Here is a 19,006-nt window from a genome sequence, read left to right on the forward strand (position 1 = left end):
AACGGAAAATAATTTGATCAGTTCGATAAAGCCAAAGTTTGCGATAGTTGACCTCAGTTTTGTGGAATGCTTTATTGTTGAACAGCGCACTCTCAAGTAACTCTACTTTATAGATTTTGTTTAATGCACTGTAAATGGCGGAAATATAATAGTTATTTTTATTCCTAGAGGTGTTGTGCAGTTATTCAATGCAGTTCGGAAGCACCAAAGCAATATAAATGAAAAGGTGAAAGAAGCGGGAAGTTCTGAAAGGAAACGAGCAAAGCTGATGTCATCCGTCTCCAAAAAAGATTTTATAAGTGTTCTCAGAGGACAGGAAGAGACGAAAGCAGTGCAAAGTAACACAAGCAGGACACCCAGAAGTAAAAAGGTATTGTGTTTGTTGCAAGAATGTACATTTTTGTAAAATAATTAAATAAGCACACTAGTTTCAGGACATGACACACTTGGCATTCGTATTCGCAGAGTACAGTGGCCTGTCTTTACTACCTAACATGGCACCCCATGGCACAGTTCTGCTGTGATCTGTTTCCCATTCGGTCTGATCCTGTCCCTGTTGTAGGTCGATATCCAGGCCATGCATTGGCATCTGCAGAAGCACTTCATGCTATATGACCTGGCTCCTTGCTTTCAGGGTTCTTGATTTTTGAGGTTTTTTGGAGTGGGCTTACCCACTCATTTAGCTCTAGTCTGGATTGTAAAGGGGGGAAACTCAGATGCTGACTTGCGTTCTGACAAGATTTCCAAGACAGGTGGCCTGACATCTGAATTCGATGTAAAGCGTCTAGATCACAAACACAGACAGGGTAGGTGTAACTTTAGTTAGTGTTTGTTTACACAAATGATAAAAGAAAATGCCATTTTGATGGAGGAATCGTGTTTTTAAAATTCCACCTAAATGTTTAAAATAATTTGCGTATAGTTGGTAATCCGTTGAGCCTAGTAACTTAAAGGGTAAACTTATCGAGCTTGGAAGTGCTAAAGAGAATGTGCACTGTAATCGCAAATACTGTCCATGTACAACAGAACCAAAGAATAGATTCCCAGCACTAAAACAGATTAAGGCATTAAAAAACAAAAATGCAGCATTTTAGTAACTTAAAGGGTGAACTTATCGAGCTTGGAAGCGCTAAAGAGAATGTGCACTGTAATCGCAAATACTGTCCATGCACAACAGAACCAAAGAATAGATTCCCAGCACTAAAACAGATTAAGGCATTAAAAAACAAAGCTATCTCAATAGGGCAGATCTTGGCACGGCCTCTACTTTGTGTAGATTTATTATTGAGCCCCTGGTTTGTTATCCACGTTGATACGCCCGCCAGCTTTTACTTCTGAATGTGGCTGCTACGCTCAAACCCAGGGATGCTCGACAAAAGGTGATGTTGACAATGTCTGTGCCTCCGACTCTGTCCACAAGGCCTTTTAAAATAGTCTGTCAAAGCAATCGTGAATTATTCTGTTTCAAAGCAAACTGTTCCTAAAAAACTTTCAAATACAGTGATAAGTATCTTTAAGTAAAACATTGTTACTTTGTACAGTAGTGTTTCAGTTCCTCTTAGGTTCGCTAGTTTAAGATGTAATCCGTCATGGCATAGATGACAAATAGTCAAATCAAACAAGCATTGGAAATGCAATAGGGCTCGCATTAGGAAAGTTTGAGCTATTGGTGTTATAAATGAATTATTTTTATTTATGTGTTTTTTTTAAAATAGCTAAATTAATAGCTTTATCATTTACAATGCCAATAGTTAGTTATAACTTTCGCAAATGTGACACCTATAGCATTTGTAATGCAACATGTTTTGTATTTACGTGACTTAGATGTATTGATATTACAAATAACAATGGCTTTTAATTTTTTTAAATAATTAATACTTAATTATTTATTTAATTTGTAATGGCAATAGCTTAAACTTTTGTAAATAACATTTGTGAAGATTATGTTCAGTGTTTTTTATTGTGACGAAAATCCAAGAACAGAAGTGAAATATTAACATCTTTTTGTGATTTGTAATAAAGCGTGAAAGCTTGAAAAATTGAAAGAACATATTTGAACCAGTGATGCTGTGGTTGCGCTGAGTGGTGTGTGCATCGGTTTAGCTGTTTGGTGGGTGCATTGGTGGAGCTTAGTTGGAGCATCGGTGGAGCTGTATGGTGGGTGCCACGGCGGAGCTGTGTGGTGGGTGCCACGGCGGAGCTGTGTGGTGGGTGCCACGGCGGAGCTGTGTGGTGGGTGCCCCGGCTCAGCTGTGTGGTGGGTGCATCGGTGGAGCTGTGTGGTGGGTGCATCGGTGGAGCTGTGTGGTGGGTGCATCGGTGGAGCTGTGTGGTGGGTGCATCGGTGGAGCTGTGTGGTGGGTGCATCGGTGGAGCTGTGTGGTGGGTGCATCGGTGGAGCTGTGTGGTGGGTGCATCGGTGGAGCTGTGTGGTGGGTGCATCGGTGGAGCTGTGTGGTGGGTGCATCGGTGGAGCTGTGTGGTGGGTGCATCGGTGGAGCTGTGTGGTGGGTGCATCGGTGGAGCTGTGTGGTGGGTGCATCGGTGGAGCTGTGTGGTGGGTGCATCGGTGGAGCTGTGTGGTGGGTGCATCGGTGGAGCTGTGTGGTGGGTGCATCGGTGGAGCTGTGTGGTGGGTGCATCGGTGGAGCTGTGTGGTGGGTGCATCGGTGGAGCTGTGTGGTGGGTGCATCGGTGGAGCTGTGTGGTGGGTGCATCGGTGGAGCTGTGTGGTGGGTGCATCGGTGGAGCTGTGTGGTGGGTGCATCGGTGGAGCTGTGTGGTGGGTGCATCAGTGGAGCTGTGTGGTGGGGCATCTGTGGAGCTGTGTGGTTGGGGCATGTGTGGTGGTGGCATGTGTGGTGGGTGCATCGGTGGAGGTGTGTGGTGGGTGCATCGGTGGAGGTGTGTGGTGGGTGCATCGGTGGAGGTGTGTGGTGGGTGCATCGGTGGAGGTGTGTGGTGGGTGCATCGGTGGAGGTGTGTGGTGGGTGCATCGGTGGAGGTGTGGTGGGTGCATCGGTGGAGGTGTGGTGGGTGCATCGGTGGAGGTGTGTGGTGGGTGCATCGGTGGAGCTTTGTGGTGGGTGCATCTGTGGAGCTGTGTGGTGGGTGCATCTGTGGAGCTGTGTGGTGGGTGCATCTGTGGAGCTGTGTGGTGGGTGCATCTGTGGAGCTGTGTGGTGGGTGCAGCTGTGGAGCTGTGTGGTGGGTGCATCTGTGTAGTGGGTGCCTCGGTGGAGCTGTGTGGTGGGTGCCTCGGTGGAGCTGTGTGGTGGTTGCATCGGTGGAGCTGTGTGGTGGTTGCATCAGTGGAGCTGTGTGGTGGTTACATCGGTGGAGCTGTGTGGTGGTTGCATCAGTGGAGCTGTGTAGGTAGATCTGTGTGGTGGGTGCATTTGTGGAGCTGTGTCGGTGGAGCTGTGTGGTGGGTGCATCGGTGGAGTTGGGTGGTGGGTGCATCGGTGGAGCTGTGTAGGTGGAGCTGTGTGGTGGGTGCATCGGTGGAGCTGTGTCGGTGGAGCTGTGTGGTGGGTGCATCAGTGGAGCTGTGTGGTGGGTGCCTCGGTGGAGCTGTGTAGGTGATGCTGTGTGGTGGGTGCATCGGTGGAGCTGTGTCGGTGGAGCTGTGTGGTGGGTGCATCGGTGGAGTTGGGTGGTGGGTGCATCGGTGGAGCTGTGTCGGAGGAGCTGTGTGTTGGCTGCATCGGTGGAGCTGAGTCGGAGGAGCTGTGTGTTGGCTGCATCGGTGGAGCTGTGTGGTGGGTGCATCGATGGAGCTGTGTGGTGGGTGCATCGGTGGAGCTGTGTGGTGGGTGCATCGGTGGAGCTGTGTCGGTGGAACTGTGTGGTGGCTGCATCGCTGGAGCTGTGTGATGGGTGCATCGCTGCAGCTGTGTAGGTGGAGCTGTGTGGTGGGTGCATCGGTGGAGCTGTGTGGTGGGTGCATCGGTGGAGCTGTGTGGTGGGTGCATCGGTGGAGCTGTGTCAGTGGAGCTGTGTGGTGGGTGCATTGGTGGAGCTGTGTCGGTGGAGCTGTGTGGTGGGTGCATCGGTGGAGCTGTGTCGGTGGAGCTGTGTGGTGGGTGCATCAGTGGAGCTGTGTGGTGGGTGCATCAGTGGAGCTGTGTAGGTGTAGCTGTGTGGTGGGTGCGTCGGTGGAGCTGTGTCGGTGGAGCTGTGGTGGGTTCATCGGTGGAGCTGTGTGGTGGGTGCATTGGTGGAGCTGTGTGGTGGGTGCATCGGTGGAGCTGTGTGGTGGGTGCATCGGTGGAGCTGTGTCGGTGGAGCTGTGTGGTGGGTGCATCAGTGGAGCTGTGTGGTGGGTGCATCAGTGGAGCTGTGTAGGTGGAGCTGTGTGGTGGGTGCGTCGGTGGAGCTGTGTCGGTGGAGCTGTGGTGGGTGCATCGGTGGAGCTGTGTGGTGGGTGCATTGGTGGAGCTGTGTGGTGGGTGCATTGGTGGAGCTGTGTGGTGGGTGCATCGGTGGAGCTGTGTGGTGGGTGCGTCGGTGGAGCTGTGTCGGTGGAGCTGTGTGGTGGGTGCATCGGTGGAGCTGTGTCGGTGGAGCTGTGTGGTGGGTGCATCAGTGGAGCTTTGTGGTGGGTGCATCGGTGGAGCTGTGTAGGTGGAGCTGTGTGGTGGGTGCGTCGGTGGAGCTGTGTCGGTGGATCTGTGTGGTGGGTGCATCGGTGGAGTTGGGTGGTGGGTGCATCGGTGGAGCTGTGTGGTGGGTGCATCGGTGGAGCTGTGTGGTGGGTGCATCGGTGGAGCTGTGTGGTGGGTGCATCGGTGGAGCTGTGTGGTGGGTGCAGCGGTGGAGCTGTGTGGTGGGTGCATCGGTGGAGCTGTGTGGTGGGTGCATCGGTGGAGCTGTGTGGTGGGTGCATCGCTGGAGTTGGGTGGTGGGTGCATCGGTGGAGCTGTGTGGTGGATGCATCGGTGGAGCTGTGTGGTGGATGCATCGGTGGAGCTGTGTGGTGGGTGCATCGGTGGAGCTGTGTGGTGGGTGCATCGGAGCTGTGTGGTGGGTGCATCGGTGGAGCTGTGTGGTGGGTGCATCGGTGGAGCTGTGTGGTGGGTGCATCAGTGGAGCTGTGTGGTGGGTGCATCGGTGGAGCTGTGTGGTGGGTGCATCGGTGAAGCTTAGTGGATGCATTGGTGGAGCTGTGTGGTGGGTGCATTGGTGGAGCTTAGTTGGAGCATCGATGGAGCTGGGTGGTGGGTGCATCTGTGGAGCTGGGTGGTGGGTGCATCTGTGGAGCTGGGTGGTGGGTGCATCTGTGGAGGTGGGTGCATCGGTGGAGCTGTGTGGTGGGTGCATCGGTGGAGCTGTGTGGTGGGTGCATCGGTGGAGCTGTGTGGTGGGTGCATCGGCGGAGCTGTGTGGTGGGTGCATCGGCGGAGCTGTGTGGTGGGTGCCTCGGCGGAGCTGTGTGGTGGGTGCCTCGGCGGAGCTGTATGGTGGGTGCAACGGTGGAGCTGTATGGTGGTTGCAACGGTGGAGCTGTATGGTGGTTGCAACGGTGGAGCTGTATGGTGGTTGCAACGGTGGAGCTGTATGGTGGGTGCAACGGTGGAGCTGTATGGTGGGTGCATCGGTGGAGCTGTGTCGGTGGAGCTGTGTGATGGGTGCATCGCTGCAGCTGTGTGATGGGTGCATCGCTGCAGCTGTGTAGGTGGAGCTGTGTGGTGGGTGCATCTTTGGAGCTGTGTGGTGGGTGCATCGGTGGAGCTGTGTGGTGGGTGCATCGGTGGAGCTGTGTCGGTGGAGCTGTGTGGTGGGTGCATCGGTGGAGCTGTGTCGGTGGAGCTGTGTGGTGGGTGCATCGGTGGAGCTGTGTCGGTGGAGCTGTGTGGTGGGTGCATCGGTGGAGCTGTCGGTGGAGCTGTGTGGTGGGTGCATCGGTGGAGCTGTGTCGGTGGAGCTGTGTGGTGGGTGCATCGGTGGAGCTGTGTCGGTGGAGCTGTGTGGTGGGTGCATCAGTGGAGCTGTGTGGTGGGTGCATCGGTGGAACTGTGTGGTGGGTGCATCGGTGGAACTGTATAGGTGGAGCTGTGTGGTGGGTGCATCGGTGGAGCTGTATAGGTGGAGCTGTGTGGTGGGTGCATCGGTGGAGCTGTGTGGTGGGTGCATCGGTGGAGGTGTGTGATGAGTGCATCGCTGGAGCTGTGTGATGGGTGCATCGCTGCAGCTGTGTAGGTGGAGCTGTGTGGTGGGTGCATCGGCGGAGCTGTGTGGTGGGTGCATCGGTGGAGCTGTGTGGTGGGTGCATCGGTGGAGCTGTGTCGGTGGAGCTGTGTGGTGGGTGCATCGGTGGAGCTGTGTCGGTGGAGCTGTGTGGTGGGTGCATCAGTGGAGCTGTGTGGTGGGTGCATCAGTGGAGCTGTATAGGTGGAGCTGTGTGGTGGGTGCATCGGTGGAGCTGTGTGCATCGGTGGAGCTGTGTGGTGGGTGCATCGGTGGAGCTGTGTTGTGGGTGCATCGGTGGAGCTGTGTGGTGGGTGCATCGGTGGAGCTGTGTGGTGGGTGCATCGGTGGAGCTGTGTGGTGGGTGCATCGGTGGAGCTGTGTGGTGGGTGCATCGGTGGAGCTGTGTGGTGGGTGCATCGGTGGAGTTGGGTGGTGGGTGCATCGGTGGAGCTGTGTGGTGGATGCATCGGTGGAGCTGTGTGGTGGATGCATCAGTGGAGCTGTGTGGTGGGTGCATCGGTGGAGCTGTGTGGTGGGTGCATCGGTGGAGCTGTGTGGTGGGTGCATCGGTGGAGCTGTGTGGTGGGTGCATCGGTGGAGCTGTGTGGTGGGTGCATCAGTGGAGCTGTGTGGTGGGTGCATCGGTGGAGCTGTGTGGTGGGTGCATCGGTGAAGCTTAGTGGATGCATTGGTGGAGCTGTGTGGTGGGTGCATTGGTGGAGCTTAGTTGGAGCATCGATGGAGCTGGGTGGTGGGTGCATCTGTGTAGCTGGGTGGTGGGTGCATCTGTGGAGCTGGGTGGTGGGTGCATCTGTGGAGGTGGGTGCATTGGTGGAGCTGTGTGGTGGGTGCATTGGTGGAGCTGTGTGGTGGGTGCATCGGTGGAGCTGTGTGGTGGGTGCATCGGTGGAGCTGTGTGGTGGGTGCATCGGTGGAGCTGTGTGGTGGGTGCATCGGCGGAGCTGTGTGGTGGGTGCCTCGGCGGAGCTGTGTGGTGGGTGCCTCGGCGGAGCTGTGTGGTGGGTGCCTCGGCGGAGCTGTATGGTGGGTGCATCGGTGGAGCTGTGTCGGTGGAGCTGTGTGGTGGGTGCATCGGTGGAGCTGTGTCGGTGGAGCTGTGTGGTGGGTGCATCAGTGGAGCTGTGTGGTGGGTGCATCGGTGGAACTGTATAGGTGGAGCTGTGTGGTGGGTGCATCGGTGGAGCTGTATAGGTGGAGCTGTGTGGTGGGTGCATCGGTGGAGCTGTGTGGTGGGTGCATCAGTGGAGCTGTGTGGTGGGTGCATCAGTGGAGCTGTGTGGTGGGTGCATCGGTGGAGGTGTGTGATGGGTGCATCGGTGGAGGTGTGTGATGGGTGCATCGCTGGAGCTGTGTGATGGGTGCATCGCTGCAGCTGTGTAGGTGGAGCTGTGTGGTGGGTGCATTGGCGGAGCTGTGTGGTGGGTGCATCGGCGGAGCTGTGTGGTGGGTGCATCGGCGGAGCTGTGTGGTGGGTGCATCGGTGGAGCTGTGTCGGTGGAGCTGTGTGGTGGGTGCATCGGTGGAGCTGTGTCGGTGGAGCTGTGTGGTGGGTGCATCAGTGGAGCTGTGTGGTGGGTGCATCGGTGGAGCTGTATAGGTGGAGCTGTGTGGTGGGTGCATCGGTGGAGCTGTGTGGTGGGTGCATCGGTGGAGCTGTGTGCATCGATGGAGCTGTGTGGTGGGTTCATCGGTGGAGCTGTGTGGTGGGTGCATCGGTGGAGCTGTGTGGTGGGTGCATCGGTGGAGCTGTGTGGTGGGTGCATCGGTGGAGCTGTGTGGTGGGTGCATCTGTGGAGCTGTGTGGTTGGGGCCTGTGTAGTGGGGGCATGTGTGGTGGGTGCATGTGTGGTGGGTGCATCGGTGGAGGTGTGTGGTGGGTGCATCGGTGGAGGTGTGCGGGGGGTGCATCGGTGGAGCTGTGTGGTGGGTGCATCGGTGGAGCTGTGTGGTGGGTGCATCGGTGGAGCTGTGAGGTGGGTGCATCGGTGGAGCTGTGTGGTGGGTGCATCGGTGGAGCTGTGTGGTGGGTGCATCTGTGGAACTGTGTGGTGGGTGCATCGGTGGAACTGTGTGGTGGGTGCCTCGGTGGAGCTGTGTGGTGGGTGCCTCAGTGGAGCTGTGTGGTGGGTGCCTCGGTGGAGCTGTGTGGTGGGTGGCTCGGTGGAGCTGTGTGGTGGGTGCATCGGTGGAGCTGTGTGGTGGGTGCATCGGTGGAGCTGTGTAGGTGGAGTTGGGTGGTGGGTGCATCGGTTGAGCTGTGTCGGTGGAGCTGTGTGGTGGGTGCATCAGTGGAGCTGTGTGGTGGGTGCCTCGGTGGAGCTGTGTGGTGGGTGCCTTGGTGGAGCTGTGTAGGTGAAGCTGTGTGGTGGGAGCCTTAATGGAAATTACAACTCTCAAAACAAAAAAAATCTATCCTTTAATGATGCTGGATAAATTATGACAAGTGCTTGCTACTGTTCCAACAGATACATGCAGAAAAATATGTAGGACGTTATTATGGAAGGAACACTAAATCACAGAAAAGAAAAGAGTACGAACCGTAAATGAGAGAGGTTTGTTTGTTAACATCTGCATTGGGAGAAGGTTTTGTTAAACCTGTCGGTGTTTAATTAGTACCGAAGCTACACTATATTTTAAGGAATGACGAATTTTAAAGGTCTGCTTAGAAAATGATAAGTAGCAGGGCAAAGTAAATCGCAACAATGTGTGCAGAAAGGAAAGAAAATATATATGAATGTTGTCTGGGCACGGCAACAGCACATGGCAACATAACTGCGCCTTAGCTAGCTACTACACAGTGCACTCAGTACTTAAACCAAAACTCCGAAAAGCCCTCTTAGGAAGCATGGAATTCGTGGTCCTGGATACAGCATGCATTCCATGTTTCTTTTCAAGCAGAGCATAAACAGTTGTTGCAGCAAGGGGCGGGAAGATAAGGAGACGAAACTGAAAATACGGCCGGCAGGCAGTGAATAATTAAGAGGTGACAAATGACCTGGGACGGCTGCCTTTGATGTGGTAATGCGAGGCAGGCAGGCAGATGGCTGGTGGCATTGTGCACGCGCTTTTTAGGGCTTGCTCTTGCGCAATGACCTAAAAAGCACATGCACTCAAAGGAATCGCCAGTGGTGGTTAAACACTGGATAAGCCCCTATAGAGCTTCCAGCTGTGCACATGCGCACAGCAGGCGAGCCCTAAAAACAGTATGTTAGACTCCTGGGCCATTTAAAAAATGCATTTAAGTGACGAACCTTACTCTGTAAAAAAATCTATAAAATTACTCTTCAAATTGCATAAAATATAAAAGGTGCAAAGTAATGTAAGCTCGATCAGTACTGGAATTTTACAGCACATATTAAATATGTTCCAGTGACTAAAATGTTAGAAATGGGATTCCTGGTTGGCCGAGGTACGTACCCAGACCAGGCAGGAACCACCAGTCTGATCAGGGTAAGCGAAGTACACACTAAAAAATAGCCTATGCTCACCCTCTGGTAGCTTGGAACAGAGCAGTCCGGGTTCTTTAGGAGGGAATGTGTAAAGTATTTGTGCAACAACACACACATAGTAACACAATGAATATGCCATGCATAGATTCCACATAGTGTTAGAATAATATATTATTATTCTAAACAAAACCAGACCAAAACAACAAAAATCCAATGTATAGAAGTTGAGATATTAAATTTCAAAAGAGTAAGTGAAAAATAGCACTTGAAAGCAAATAGCACGTTAAGGATTATTTGGGGTCCCGCTGGACCAGGGCAAAGTCAAAGTTTGGGCCAATCGCGATGGAGTGCCGGCTGCTTTCTGGACCCCCGAAGGGCCCAGTAAACAAAGTACCTTTCCTGGTCACAACTGCAAAACGCGGCGTGAGATAAAGTGGATCCTGCGGGTCGAGGATGCTTAAGATTCTTCTCCACATAGTGATGGTGATGCGTCGGTTCCGATGGTGAGACGCCGTGCCGAGATGCAATGGCTCCATAGAGCGATGTGGCGGGATTCTGAATGCAGTAGAGGGGTGCGTTGATCTCTGAGCTGCTGCAACAAGGTTCCGATGCTTTGGGCTCTCTGGCACGTTGCTGATACTGTGAGCAAAGCATTTTTTTCTCTCCTGCAACTGTTTTGATTTGCCCATTCTGCTACATTCAGACAGGAGACGCGTCAATGTCTGTGTTGCAAGTATGTGGCTCCACTTCACCAGGCGCAGGGGTAGTGATTTTGATATCCTGGAGTCTCAAGCAGTAGGAGGCAAACCAACAAGCCCTTGGAGCACACCTGAAGAAACTGCACAATCTAGCTCTCCTTGAGCAAAGTTGGAGAGCAGCATGCAGCATGGCAACAAACAGAAAAGCAGTCCTTCCAGATCAGTAGTCCAGTTAAAGTCCTTAAGCAGCACTGCAGTTCTTCTGGCAGAGCTTCAATTACACGTCCAGTAGTGTCTGATTTTTGGGGGTTAGAGACCCACAGGGCTTTTACACAAACTGGGACATGTCTAGACTGTTGCTGTTGGCAAGTCTACGAGCACTAAATAACAAGCATTTACAATGCAATGGTTTTGCCTTTGTTAAAGTTAGAGCTATTGGCATTGCCCTTGACATTATTTTTATTTATGTTTTTTGTAAACATAAATAAATGGCATTGTTATTTACAATGGCAATAGCTTAATCTCTTGCCCCTCTTCATGAATGATGAGATTCTTTAAAAGATGTCTGTATTTGTCTAACAAGGTTCCTTTTAAAGTTAAACTGACTGCTTGGAGCTAAGGAGTGGGTGTTCCCCATTGAAGTCGATTCACTTCTGCGGTTCTGGGGAGAAGCTGTTCAATTACTGGTTGCAGGGCACCATTTATGTATTTTGTCATTTATGTTTCTGCTGCATGCAATGCTTAATTTGAACCAGTGGTTGACGGTGGGGCCCACAGGCTCTCATTTTTGCAGACCGGCACTTATTTTCTTGCATCAGACATTTACTGAGAGCAAGAGAGGGGAAAATACACAAAAAGGAAAGAAGGAGGAAGAGAAAGAAAGAAAGAAAAACATTGCAAAGGGATAAAGCAGGAACCTGCAAGAGTTGCACTTTACAAATACTGACTAAGATACAGGGGGCGGGAGTGCCACGTGGTGGATTAGAGAGGCATGAGCTGGATTTAACACTACGAAGCCTTGGTGATTGGTGTACCACATTTAATAGCGCAGGCCACAGACATCCGAGCAGAGCTTTGGGAGCCCGCACTGATTCTTTTACAAAATAAGCACTGGCTGCATGTGGTTGGATGACGCCATAATGCTCTTAGAAGTCTTCAAAGCTTTGAGCCTGGCTTGCTTCCTGCTGCACAGTGCAGCACACACTGCAGGACAGCAAACCTCAAGCACTTCAGAGACAGGCACTTTGCTACAGGTGAACCTGATTTTGGGTGGTGCACTGCCAGTAAACAGAGTGCTCAGGAGTCCAGACAAAGTGTGCAAACAGCTGTTTAAAGCAGCACCGGCTGCGGGCTTCCGAGCAGACCTTTGGGCACCGGCACTCAATCTTTTACAAATTAAGCACTGATGGTGGTCCATCAGGAAGTGGGATTTTACCATTACTGCTGCAATGAAACCGAGTACTGGGGGTCTTAGCCTGATAACGGGGAATAATTGAAGCTTGTAAATGCATAGAAGATGCGAAGCCTAGAGAATATTTGTTAAAGGTAAAATACATTTTTATTTTGTGTATAGTAGCTCCCGTTGGCTGTGTCCAGCTGGCAGTACCTACTTTCAATCCCTGATTAGGCTAGGTTTAAAGACTGTAGTGGGTGAAAAATACGGAATTTGTGGGAATGTGCATGGAGAGTAGGCTGTACTCACTATCCACACCCTTTGCAAGTTGCTGCCGAGTTCAAAACTGAAAGGCAACAAGCATGTTATTAGCAAAAGGGGGTATATTTTAAATGCGGATAGTTGCTGTAAAACGTAGTTCAGTGACACTTTCCGTCACGCCTGCCACAATATGATGAAATGAACGCAACCATAAACTGAAGGGCCTGACTGCTGTCTGAGATTAGTGGCGCGGAGGGACGAAGACGAGAGGAGGAACGGAGGGAGAGCACGCAGGAGAAGCCGGAGAAAAAGGCATCTGGAAAGCAAACATCTCACGGAATAAACGGGGGTCAGAGCCGGACATCTCTCCGTATCCCAAATATTCATCTTGGTGTGCGCGCGCTTCCGAGACGTGCCCCGAGCTCTTTCTGGACATTGCTTTTCTCCCCAGTAATGCGCTTAATCAATAGTGCTATTAGCTTTCATTTTGCTACACAAGCAGTGCTGGGGGCGCTCTGGCTTTTTTTTTTAATAAGCCGGAGTTTCCTCCAGGCTGTTTAGTACTCATTGCTTAAAACCCTATTATTTCCCCTGCATTTTATGGATCTTAGATCTGTGTAGATGATAATAGTTAGGTTTCTATCGGGGGAATTTGCACAAGGAGAACCTTTTTTAAATGTTATTTGTATTTCCTTTCAATGAAAAAAAAAAAGCTGTTTAAAACCATTCTGGTCAAAATAAATATTTCTTTCTCTTCTCAAATACCATCGGGTAGCAAACATGCTGGTACATTTATTCGAAAATATGCACAGAGTAATGTCATCTGCGCTGTCGTCCTGTGAGTTTTAATGGCATCATGGTAGGTAAAATAACGCAATATTTATTTTCGTAATCAAAATATCTACACTCCTGTCAGATACACGCATTTTCAACGCGCCGAGCAGAACAGGTGAATCAAGTGTCTACACTCTCAAATAACAGTTCTGTTTTTTTGCCGCTTTGAGTTCAACGAAGTTTTCAGAAGGGCCCGACCGGAAGTCCAATTGGCTTGCCATCTGTAAGGTCCCAAAGAGTCCGAGGTGTTCCCCTTCTTCCTTCCGTGATCCCGCGGTCGAAATGAAATACGATCCCTGAGGAGTGCAGCAGTTTTTACAAGAAGTGGAATAACTCCATTTTTTACCTCATTAGATTGCACATCTGAGGCTGATCAGCCTTCGTGAAAAAGAAATTCAGAATTCACCAGGCACTTTTTCTTAGAAAATGTTTCTCTAGTGTTGAAAACATAACGGTATACAGCGGACATGGGTAACGAGATAAGTATAGGTGTCAGGTGTTCAACATGCAGTGGAAATAGTGTGCCAGGTGGGTGTTTGGGGTTTCCCCCTAGGCTGCTGGTGGCATCTGCACCCAGTGTGCCAGGTCCTAAACCGAAGAAGCTTCAGCGTACTCTACGCTGTCCCCACTAACTAATCCACTAAAACATTTTTCCATACATATTTTGTTTTTTTACTATCTGTATTGTATTGTTTGAATTGTGTTTAGGGCTGTATGTTAAACATTGCAAGCATTGGCCCTTTAGATGCGTATAACATACGAGTAAAAAATAATGAAATATAAGAAACCGCCCGCACTCACCGTGAAGGGTTAGCCTGTACCCGTCCGCTCTTTTAATGCCGATGTATGTACAACGAAAAAAACGGTATATAATATATATATATATATATATATATATATATATATATATATATATATATATATATATATATATATATATATATATATATATATATATATATATATATATATATATATATATATATATATATATATATATATATATATATATATATATATATATATATATATATATATATAGCTTTTTTTAATGAGCTGTACTTAGCAATTGGGTTTAAGGTCGAAGAAAACCCTAATACACATTATTAAAGAACTAGCACGGGTACACCGAACTCGCTTCGCTCGAGCTGTCCCATCTCTTAGGAACAAGGGGCTGGGGTTACAGAGTCTATTGCGTTCGTTGCTTCTGCCTCCTGGTGCACCTCTCTGCTCAGTCTCCTGACCCACCCCCTGGCTCTGGAGGGACCCTTCTGCTCTGAGAACCACTGCTGGGTACAGATCTCGCTGCTTCCGCCTGTCTCCGTGTTCCTTCCTTAACATACCGGCTGCAGGCAGGGTGGATGCCTCCTCCAGGAACACCAGGGGAGCCCGCTCAGGATAGCAGCAGCCGGGGGTAGAGATCCCGAGTTCTAAATCTGGGGTCAAGTCACGAGCTGCCGGAGGAGTGGGATCATCATTGGAATCCCTGCAGTTGTATTCACTGTCTGAGACTGTAGTGCCCAGAAGAGTAACGGAGTGCACGTGCATCAGGAGACGACGATTGCAGAAGCAGATTGGGCTGCGGCTGTTGTTCCCTGTTCTGCAATGCACGGATTAGGGGTAAACAGTGCGAAATTCAGCTCTCGGCTCCTTTCACAAGGTTGACAAGAGCCACGTCGGAATTCTCAAAATATTCATAATTGGTGGTGCCGGCCTTTTGGTACTCGTGGGGCCACTCTCTGTTTTTCCTGATTTCTGAGCTGACGAATGTAGTTATTGCAATGACGATAATAATGACAGAGTTGACCATAGAGTCCAACAAGGGATAAAACGAGGCAGCGGTAGGGGGGCGGGAACGGGAGCCGAGGCAGCGGTAGGGGGGCGGGAACGGGTTCGTGACACGGAGAGCGGGAGGGGGTGGGAACGGGCAAAAAAAAAAATGCACAAAAAAAAAAGCAAGCACTTACCTGGACTTCTTCCGGGTGCCTTCAATGCCGGAGCAGATTCGGGGGCGTTCCCGGCTTTTGGCTGACGTCGCGTGACGTCGGCAAAAGCCAAAGAATCTCGGGAACGCCCCCGAATCTGGTCCGGCATTGACGGACAGGCCCCTCGTCCAATGGCTAGCCTCCATTTATGGAGCTAGCCAATCGGAGGAGGGGGCGTTTACCCGACCCACACACACAACTCAAGAGGTTTTTTGGCGCATGCGCAAAGCGCATGGCCAGGCAAAACCTAAAAAGGACTATCCAAAAATAGGTATTAGATGAGAAAATGTGAGCTTTCGTTACTTAAACATTGAGGGGTCTCTTGATGACACCTGAATATCCAATTCTTGCTAAACCTTGATAGAGTACTTGAAAGACTGAAATACTTGGTTATGTTTTGGAGTATACAACCTCTCCCAGTGATGGGCAAGAATAGCTCTAGCCAAGATGATTTTTCTGACTTTCGGTTTGTATCGTCTGCAGGTTTCCATGTCCATATGCTGTGGAAGCTGTTCCTAGAGTTAGACCAACTTCTGGGCACGTTTGTGTGGGCTGGTAGAAGGAATAGAGTGAAGCTATAAAATCTGAAGCTATTCTTGTAACATGGGGCCTGAGGTCCAGATATAGAGCTCTACAGCATGACATCCCGGGTTCAACCTGTGGTTAAGTGACTGGGTGAAGCAAACAACTGGGAGACACACCTATTACAGGGCATGTATAGACCGAACATTCTGTCTGATCCTCTCATGATGGCAGGACACTTACCATATACCCCTATATTATCACACAGGTTGGTTGAGTGTGGGAAAGTGTGGTCTGGACCCTCCTTTGCAATACACATGCCATTGTGGTGCATAAGGCCCCAATAGCTAAATGGAAGGACTGATTCTGTAATTCTCTGGAGGTCTTCTAGCTGGGAGGACATTTTTGAATGTTTGCAGGCATGAGGAATATTTGGTATTGGTATTTGGTGTTGCTGTAGGCCTCAATTTGCAACACATGCGTATAGTGTGTACTAACAGTGCAGTGTGTATACGTTTTCCACATGTCCCCATAGCCCCTCCCAAGCAATGGAGGAAATGCTGAATATGGTTTAAGGAGGCTATTGTTATAGCCTTGTTGGCTATTCTGTACTGATCGTCACTACAGGATAAAGGAGAGAGATGAATGCAGGCATGACAAATGTTCTCGGACTGTCCCGACCTAATCACAAACTATGGGACAAAGCCTGCGTGTAAGTTAAAAGAATATCTAACAATGCCAGATTTAAACTAATCCAGTTCAACTACTTTCACAGCACCTACGTAACGCTGCTTAGGTTCATTCAGATCTACCTGTAGAAGGTTTTGTGACTACCATCCTTTGGGGAAATAAAAAAGCGAACTTCCTACGTTTGCTATGGAACTCCCCCCACTTGCATAGTATGGTGTCGTGCAGTGACTAAAGCTGATCACAGTGGGCATCCAACACAGACAAAACAGCACAGCCTGTTAATGGTGGTTACAGAAAAACTAAGTGTAGGTTTGTTGCACTGAGTGCAACCTAAGCAGAAGTATGCATATTCGTACATTGGTTGAGCCCCCAGGCTTCCCATTTGTATCTGGGTGTAAAATCTTACAAAATGGACAACAGTGGAAATGAAAAATGCACAAATTATGACAAATTAACAAAGGATCTAGCAAACGGAGTAGTTCAGGAGCTCACTGTATCCCTCGGTCACAAGACCGCAGTGAATCTGAAAAGATGCCAGAGAAGAGATGAGAAGAAAGGGGCACCCTCAGACAGGAGGCGGAAAGACGCAGTAAGGGAGGGGGAACAGCTATACTTCCGGCTGCATGGCTGGCTGGCTGACTTCTATGGGGTGTCCCTGGATATTCCAGAACTCAATAGTTGGGGAATGATTTACCAAGCGAGATAAAAGGAATGTTACCACACTTGAAGTGAAGTGGGAGACGTGTATGTGGTTATAGTGACCTAAATACACGTTAATCCACGCTTATTTTCCCCCAATCTTTTTGACGTTGCAATATGTTTATATGCTGGAAGGGAAAATTACTAAAAATAAAATATGAAAGAGAACCCGGATATAGATTACTACAAATCAAAATAGATTACTACAGAACCTCTATTATCACCATAGATGTGCCTTTTATCAGGCAACGCCCATGAGGCTGAAAGGCCTTCAGTCCTCCCTACCACCGCTATAAGCCCCACCCTCCACTTGATCTTCTGTGGTATTTCTTTTCTTTTTAGCGCAGGCTGCTGCTGCGTGGGATCTTTCTTATACCCACTAATGAACACCTCCAATCAGCACAAGTGCTAATTTGCGCCGGAAAGTAATTTCCATTTCTAATTGTTGGATCATTTTACACAATGCAAAGTTGTAGTAAATCTGCCTCATTTAGTACCCTCGATTAAACAAGCGTGTTATAAAAGTGTATTTTAGTCGTATGCACTCACGCTATACCTCGTGCAAACCCTTTTTTCTAAGTTTCCATTATACAGACACTATATAACTTAGATGATAACACACTTTAACCCACAAAAAGAAAAGATTTTTTTTTACCATGTAGCCTTACATTTTTCCATCCATTACAATCCAATACTGGCTCCCAAGCAGCCCTTAGACTTCTTGATTAACCACTTTTTGCACACATTCTGTTTCTTTCAGGTAGCAGGCACCTTGGTGAGAAGACTTGCTTCTCCTTTCACTGTTAGCCCCTAACTTTGTTTCATAGAACAGGAGACCCACTCTCTTCCCTTTCAGCCAGAGCTACCTGAATGTGGCCCTTGATTCAACAGTTGTTTTCTAACCACAAATATGGGTACTGTTATTGTAAAATTATTGAGTAAGTCATTCCCAATAGATCTTACACAGGTTAAACCACTGAGGTCATCCAAGAGAAGTTTTTTTTGTTTGTTTTTACTCTCGTGACTCATGATGTTTACTTTATCAGGCCACTTGCAAGGTGTCCCTAAAGGCCATGGGCCACGAGCAGGAACTGTGTGGAGGAGCATTCTGTTCCAAAAAATTGTAATAATCCTAGTGTTACTGCTGCTGGATTTACTGGACGCAGGAACAACAACCCAGTTTTACTGGCCGGAAAATCCAGTAGGTAAAATCACTTAGAAAAGACTGCAATGTAGCCCTGGCTCCTTCCATGCCCTGAACACATGCAAAACATGCGGTAATCATTGTGGCAAACGTGAGGCTTCATTCCGAGATGTGGAACTCAGGAGAAGTGAATTATTTCACCCTTCAAATACCCCAAGCAATGTTAGCAGTAATTGCACAGTGATTAATTCTACATGACTTGGAACACGTGTCTTATTCGCCAAATCTGATGATATGCTTTTATCCTGATAAAATCCATATGAGTGCATACCTTACAATGAATTATTTACAGTTTGTGGGTCACCAAGTCAACCTAGATTGCCAATATTTCTACCTTCTGTAACCTGATAGGCATTAATAAATCTCTTCTATTTTGTGACCTGGCGATACAAGAGGGAGAGGGGGGAGCGGGGGGGGGGGGGGGGTTGAGTACGTGTCATATACGTACACTTATTTGTATATACATGATTGGCTTATTTGAGTTAGCTGTAAGTCCCTTGTCAAGGGGTAAGACATACACTTTAAGAATGTAACTAGAATGCACCTCTGTGGTGTTGCAGCACTGGTTGTGCCATCCACAGAGGTAGCTCATTGATTGTGCCACAGGTTTGCCCTGGTGGGGCCTTTTATGCACAAGGTACTTGGTTTAGCATTTAAAACGCAGTGTGCCAAGGTTCTGCATGACTCTTGCTGTATCGGAGTTCTCTGTTGATATGGTGCAGTGTTGGGAAGAGGTAGAGCACGTGCACCTGTGTGTTACATGCAAGGGTCGTGAATGGCTCCAGATGGTGTCTTCAGTACAACGGGCCTGCTCCTTGCATTGGATTAGCATGAGGGTATGTAGGAAAAGGCTATTGAGCAGTATTTCCTATGTGAAAGAATAGCAGCAGTGTAATGTGTGATATCGATGAATTCGTAATGACAAATCCTTTTCTGAAGTGCGAATTGACCCAACATTGTGTGTGTGGAAATAGCACTTTGGGAAAGAGGGCATTACAATGCTCGTGGGTTTCTGTGCCTGTTGACCTGTCTCCAATTCACATATGGGTGCTGGGGGG

General features: G+C 49.4%; 1 protein-coding gene across 1 annotated transcript in view; it reads left to right on the forward strand.

Moving 5' to 3' along the window:
• Positions 1-19,006, forward strand: part of RRP15 (ribosomal RNA processing 15 homolog) — a 239,079-nt gene that overhangs the window by 123,132 nt on the left and 96,941 nt on the right. Inside the window, exon 4 of the mRNA XM_086927908.1 lies at positions 169-370. Within this exon, the coding sequence (XP_086784034.1) occupies positions 169-370 (202 nt within the window). The remainder of the gene's footprint in view (positions 1-168; positions 371-19,006) is intronic.

The sequence above is a fragment of the Lissotriton vulgaris genome, chromosome 6, assembly GCF_964263255.1.
Source record: "Lissotriton vulgaris chromosome 6, aLisVul1.2, whole genome shotgun sequence".
NCBI classification, from domain to species: Eukaryota; Metazoa; Chordata; class Amphibia; order Caudata; family Salamandridae; genus Lissotriton; species Lissotriton vulgaris.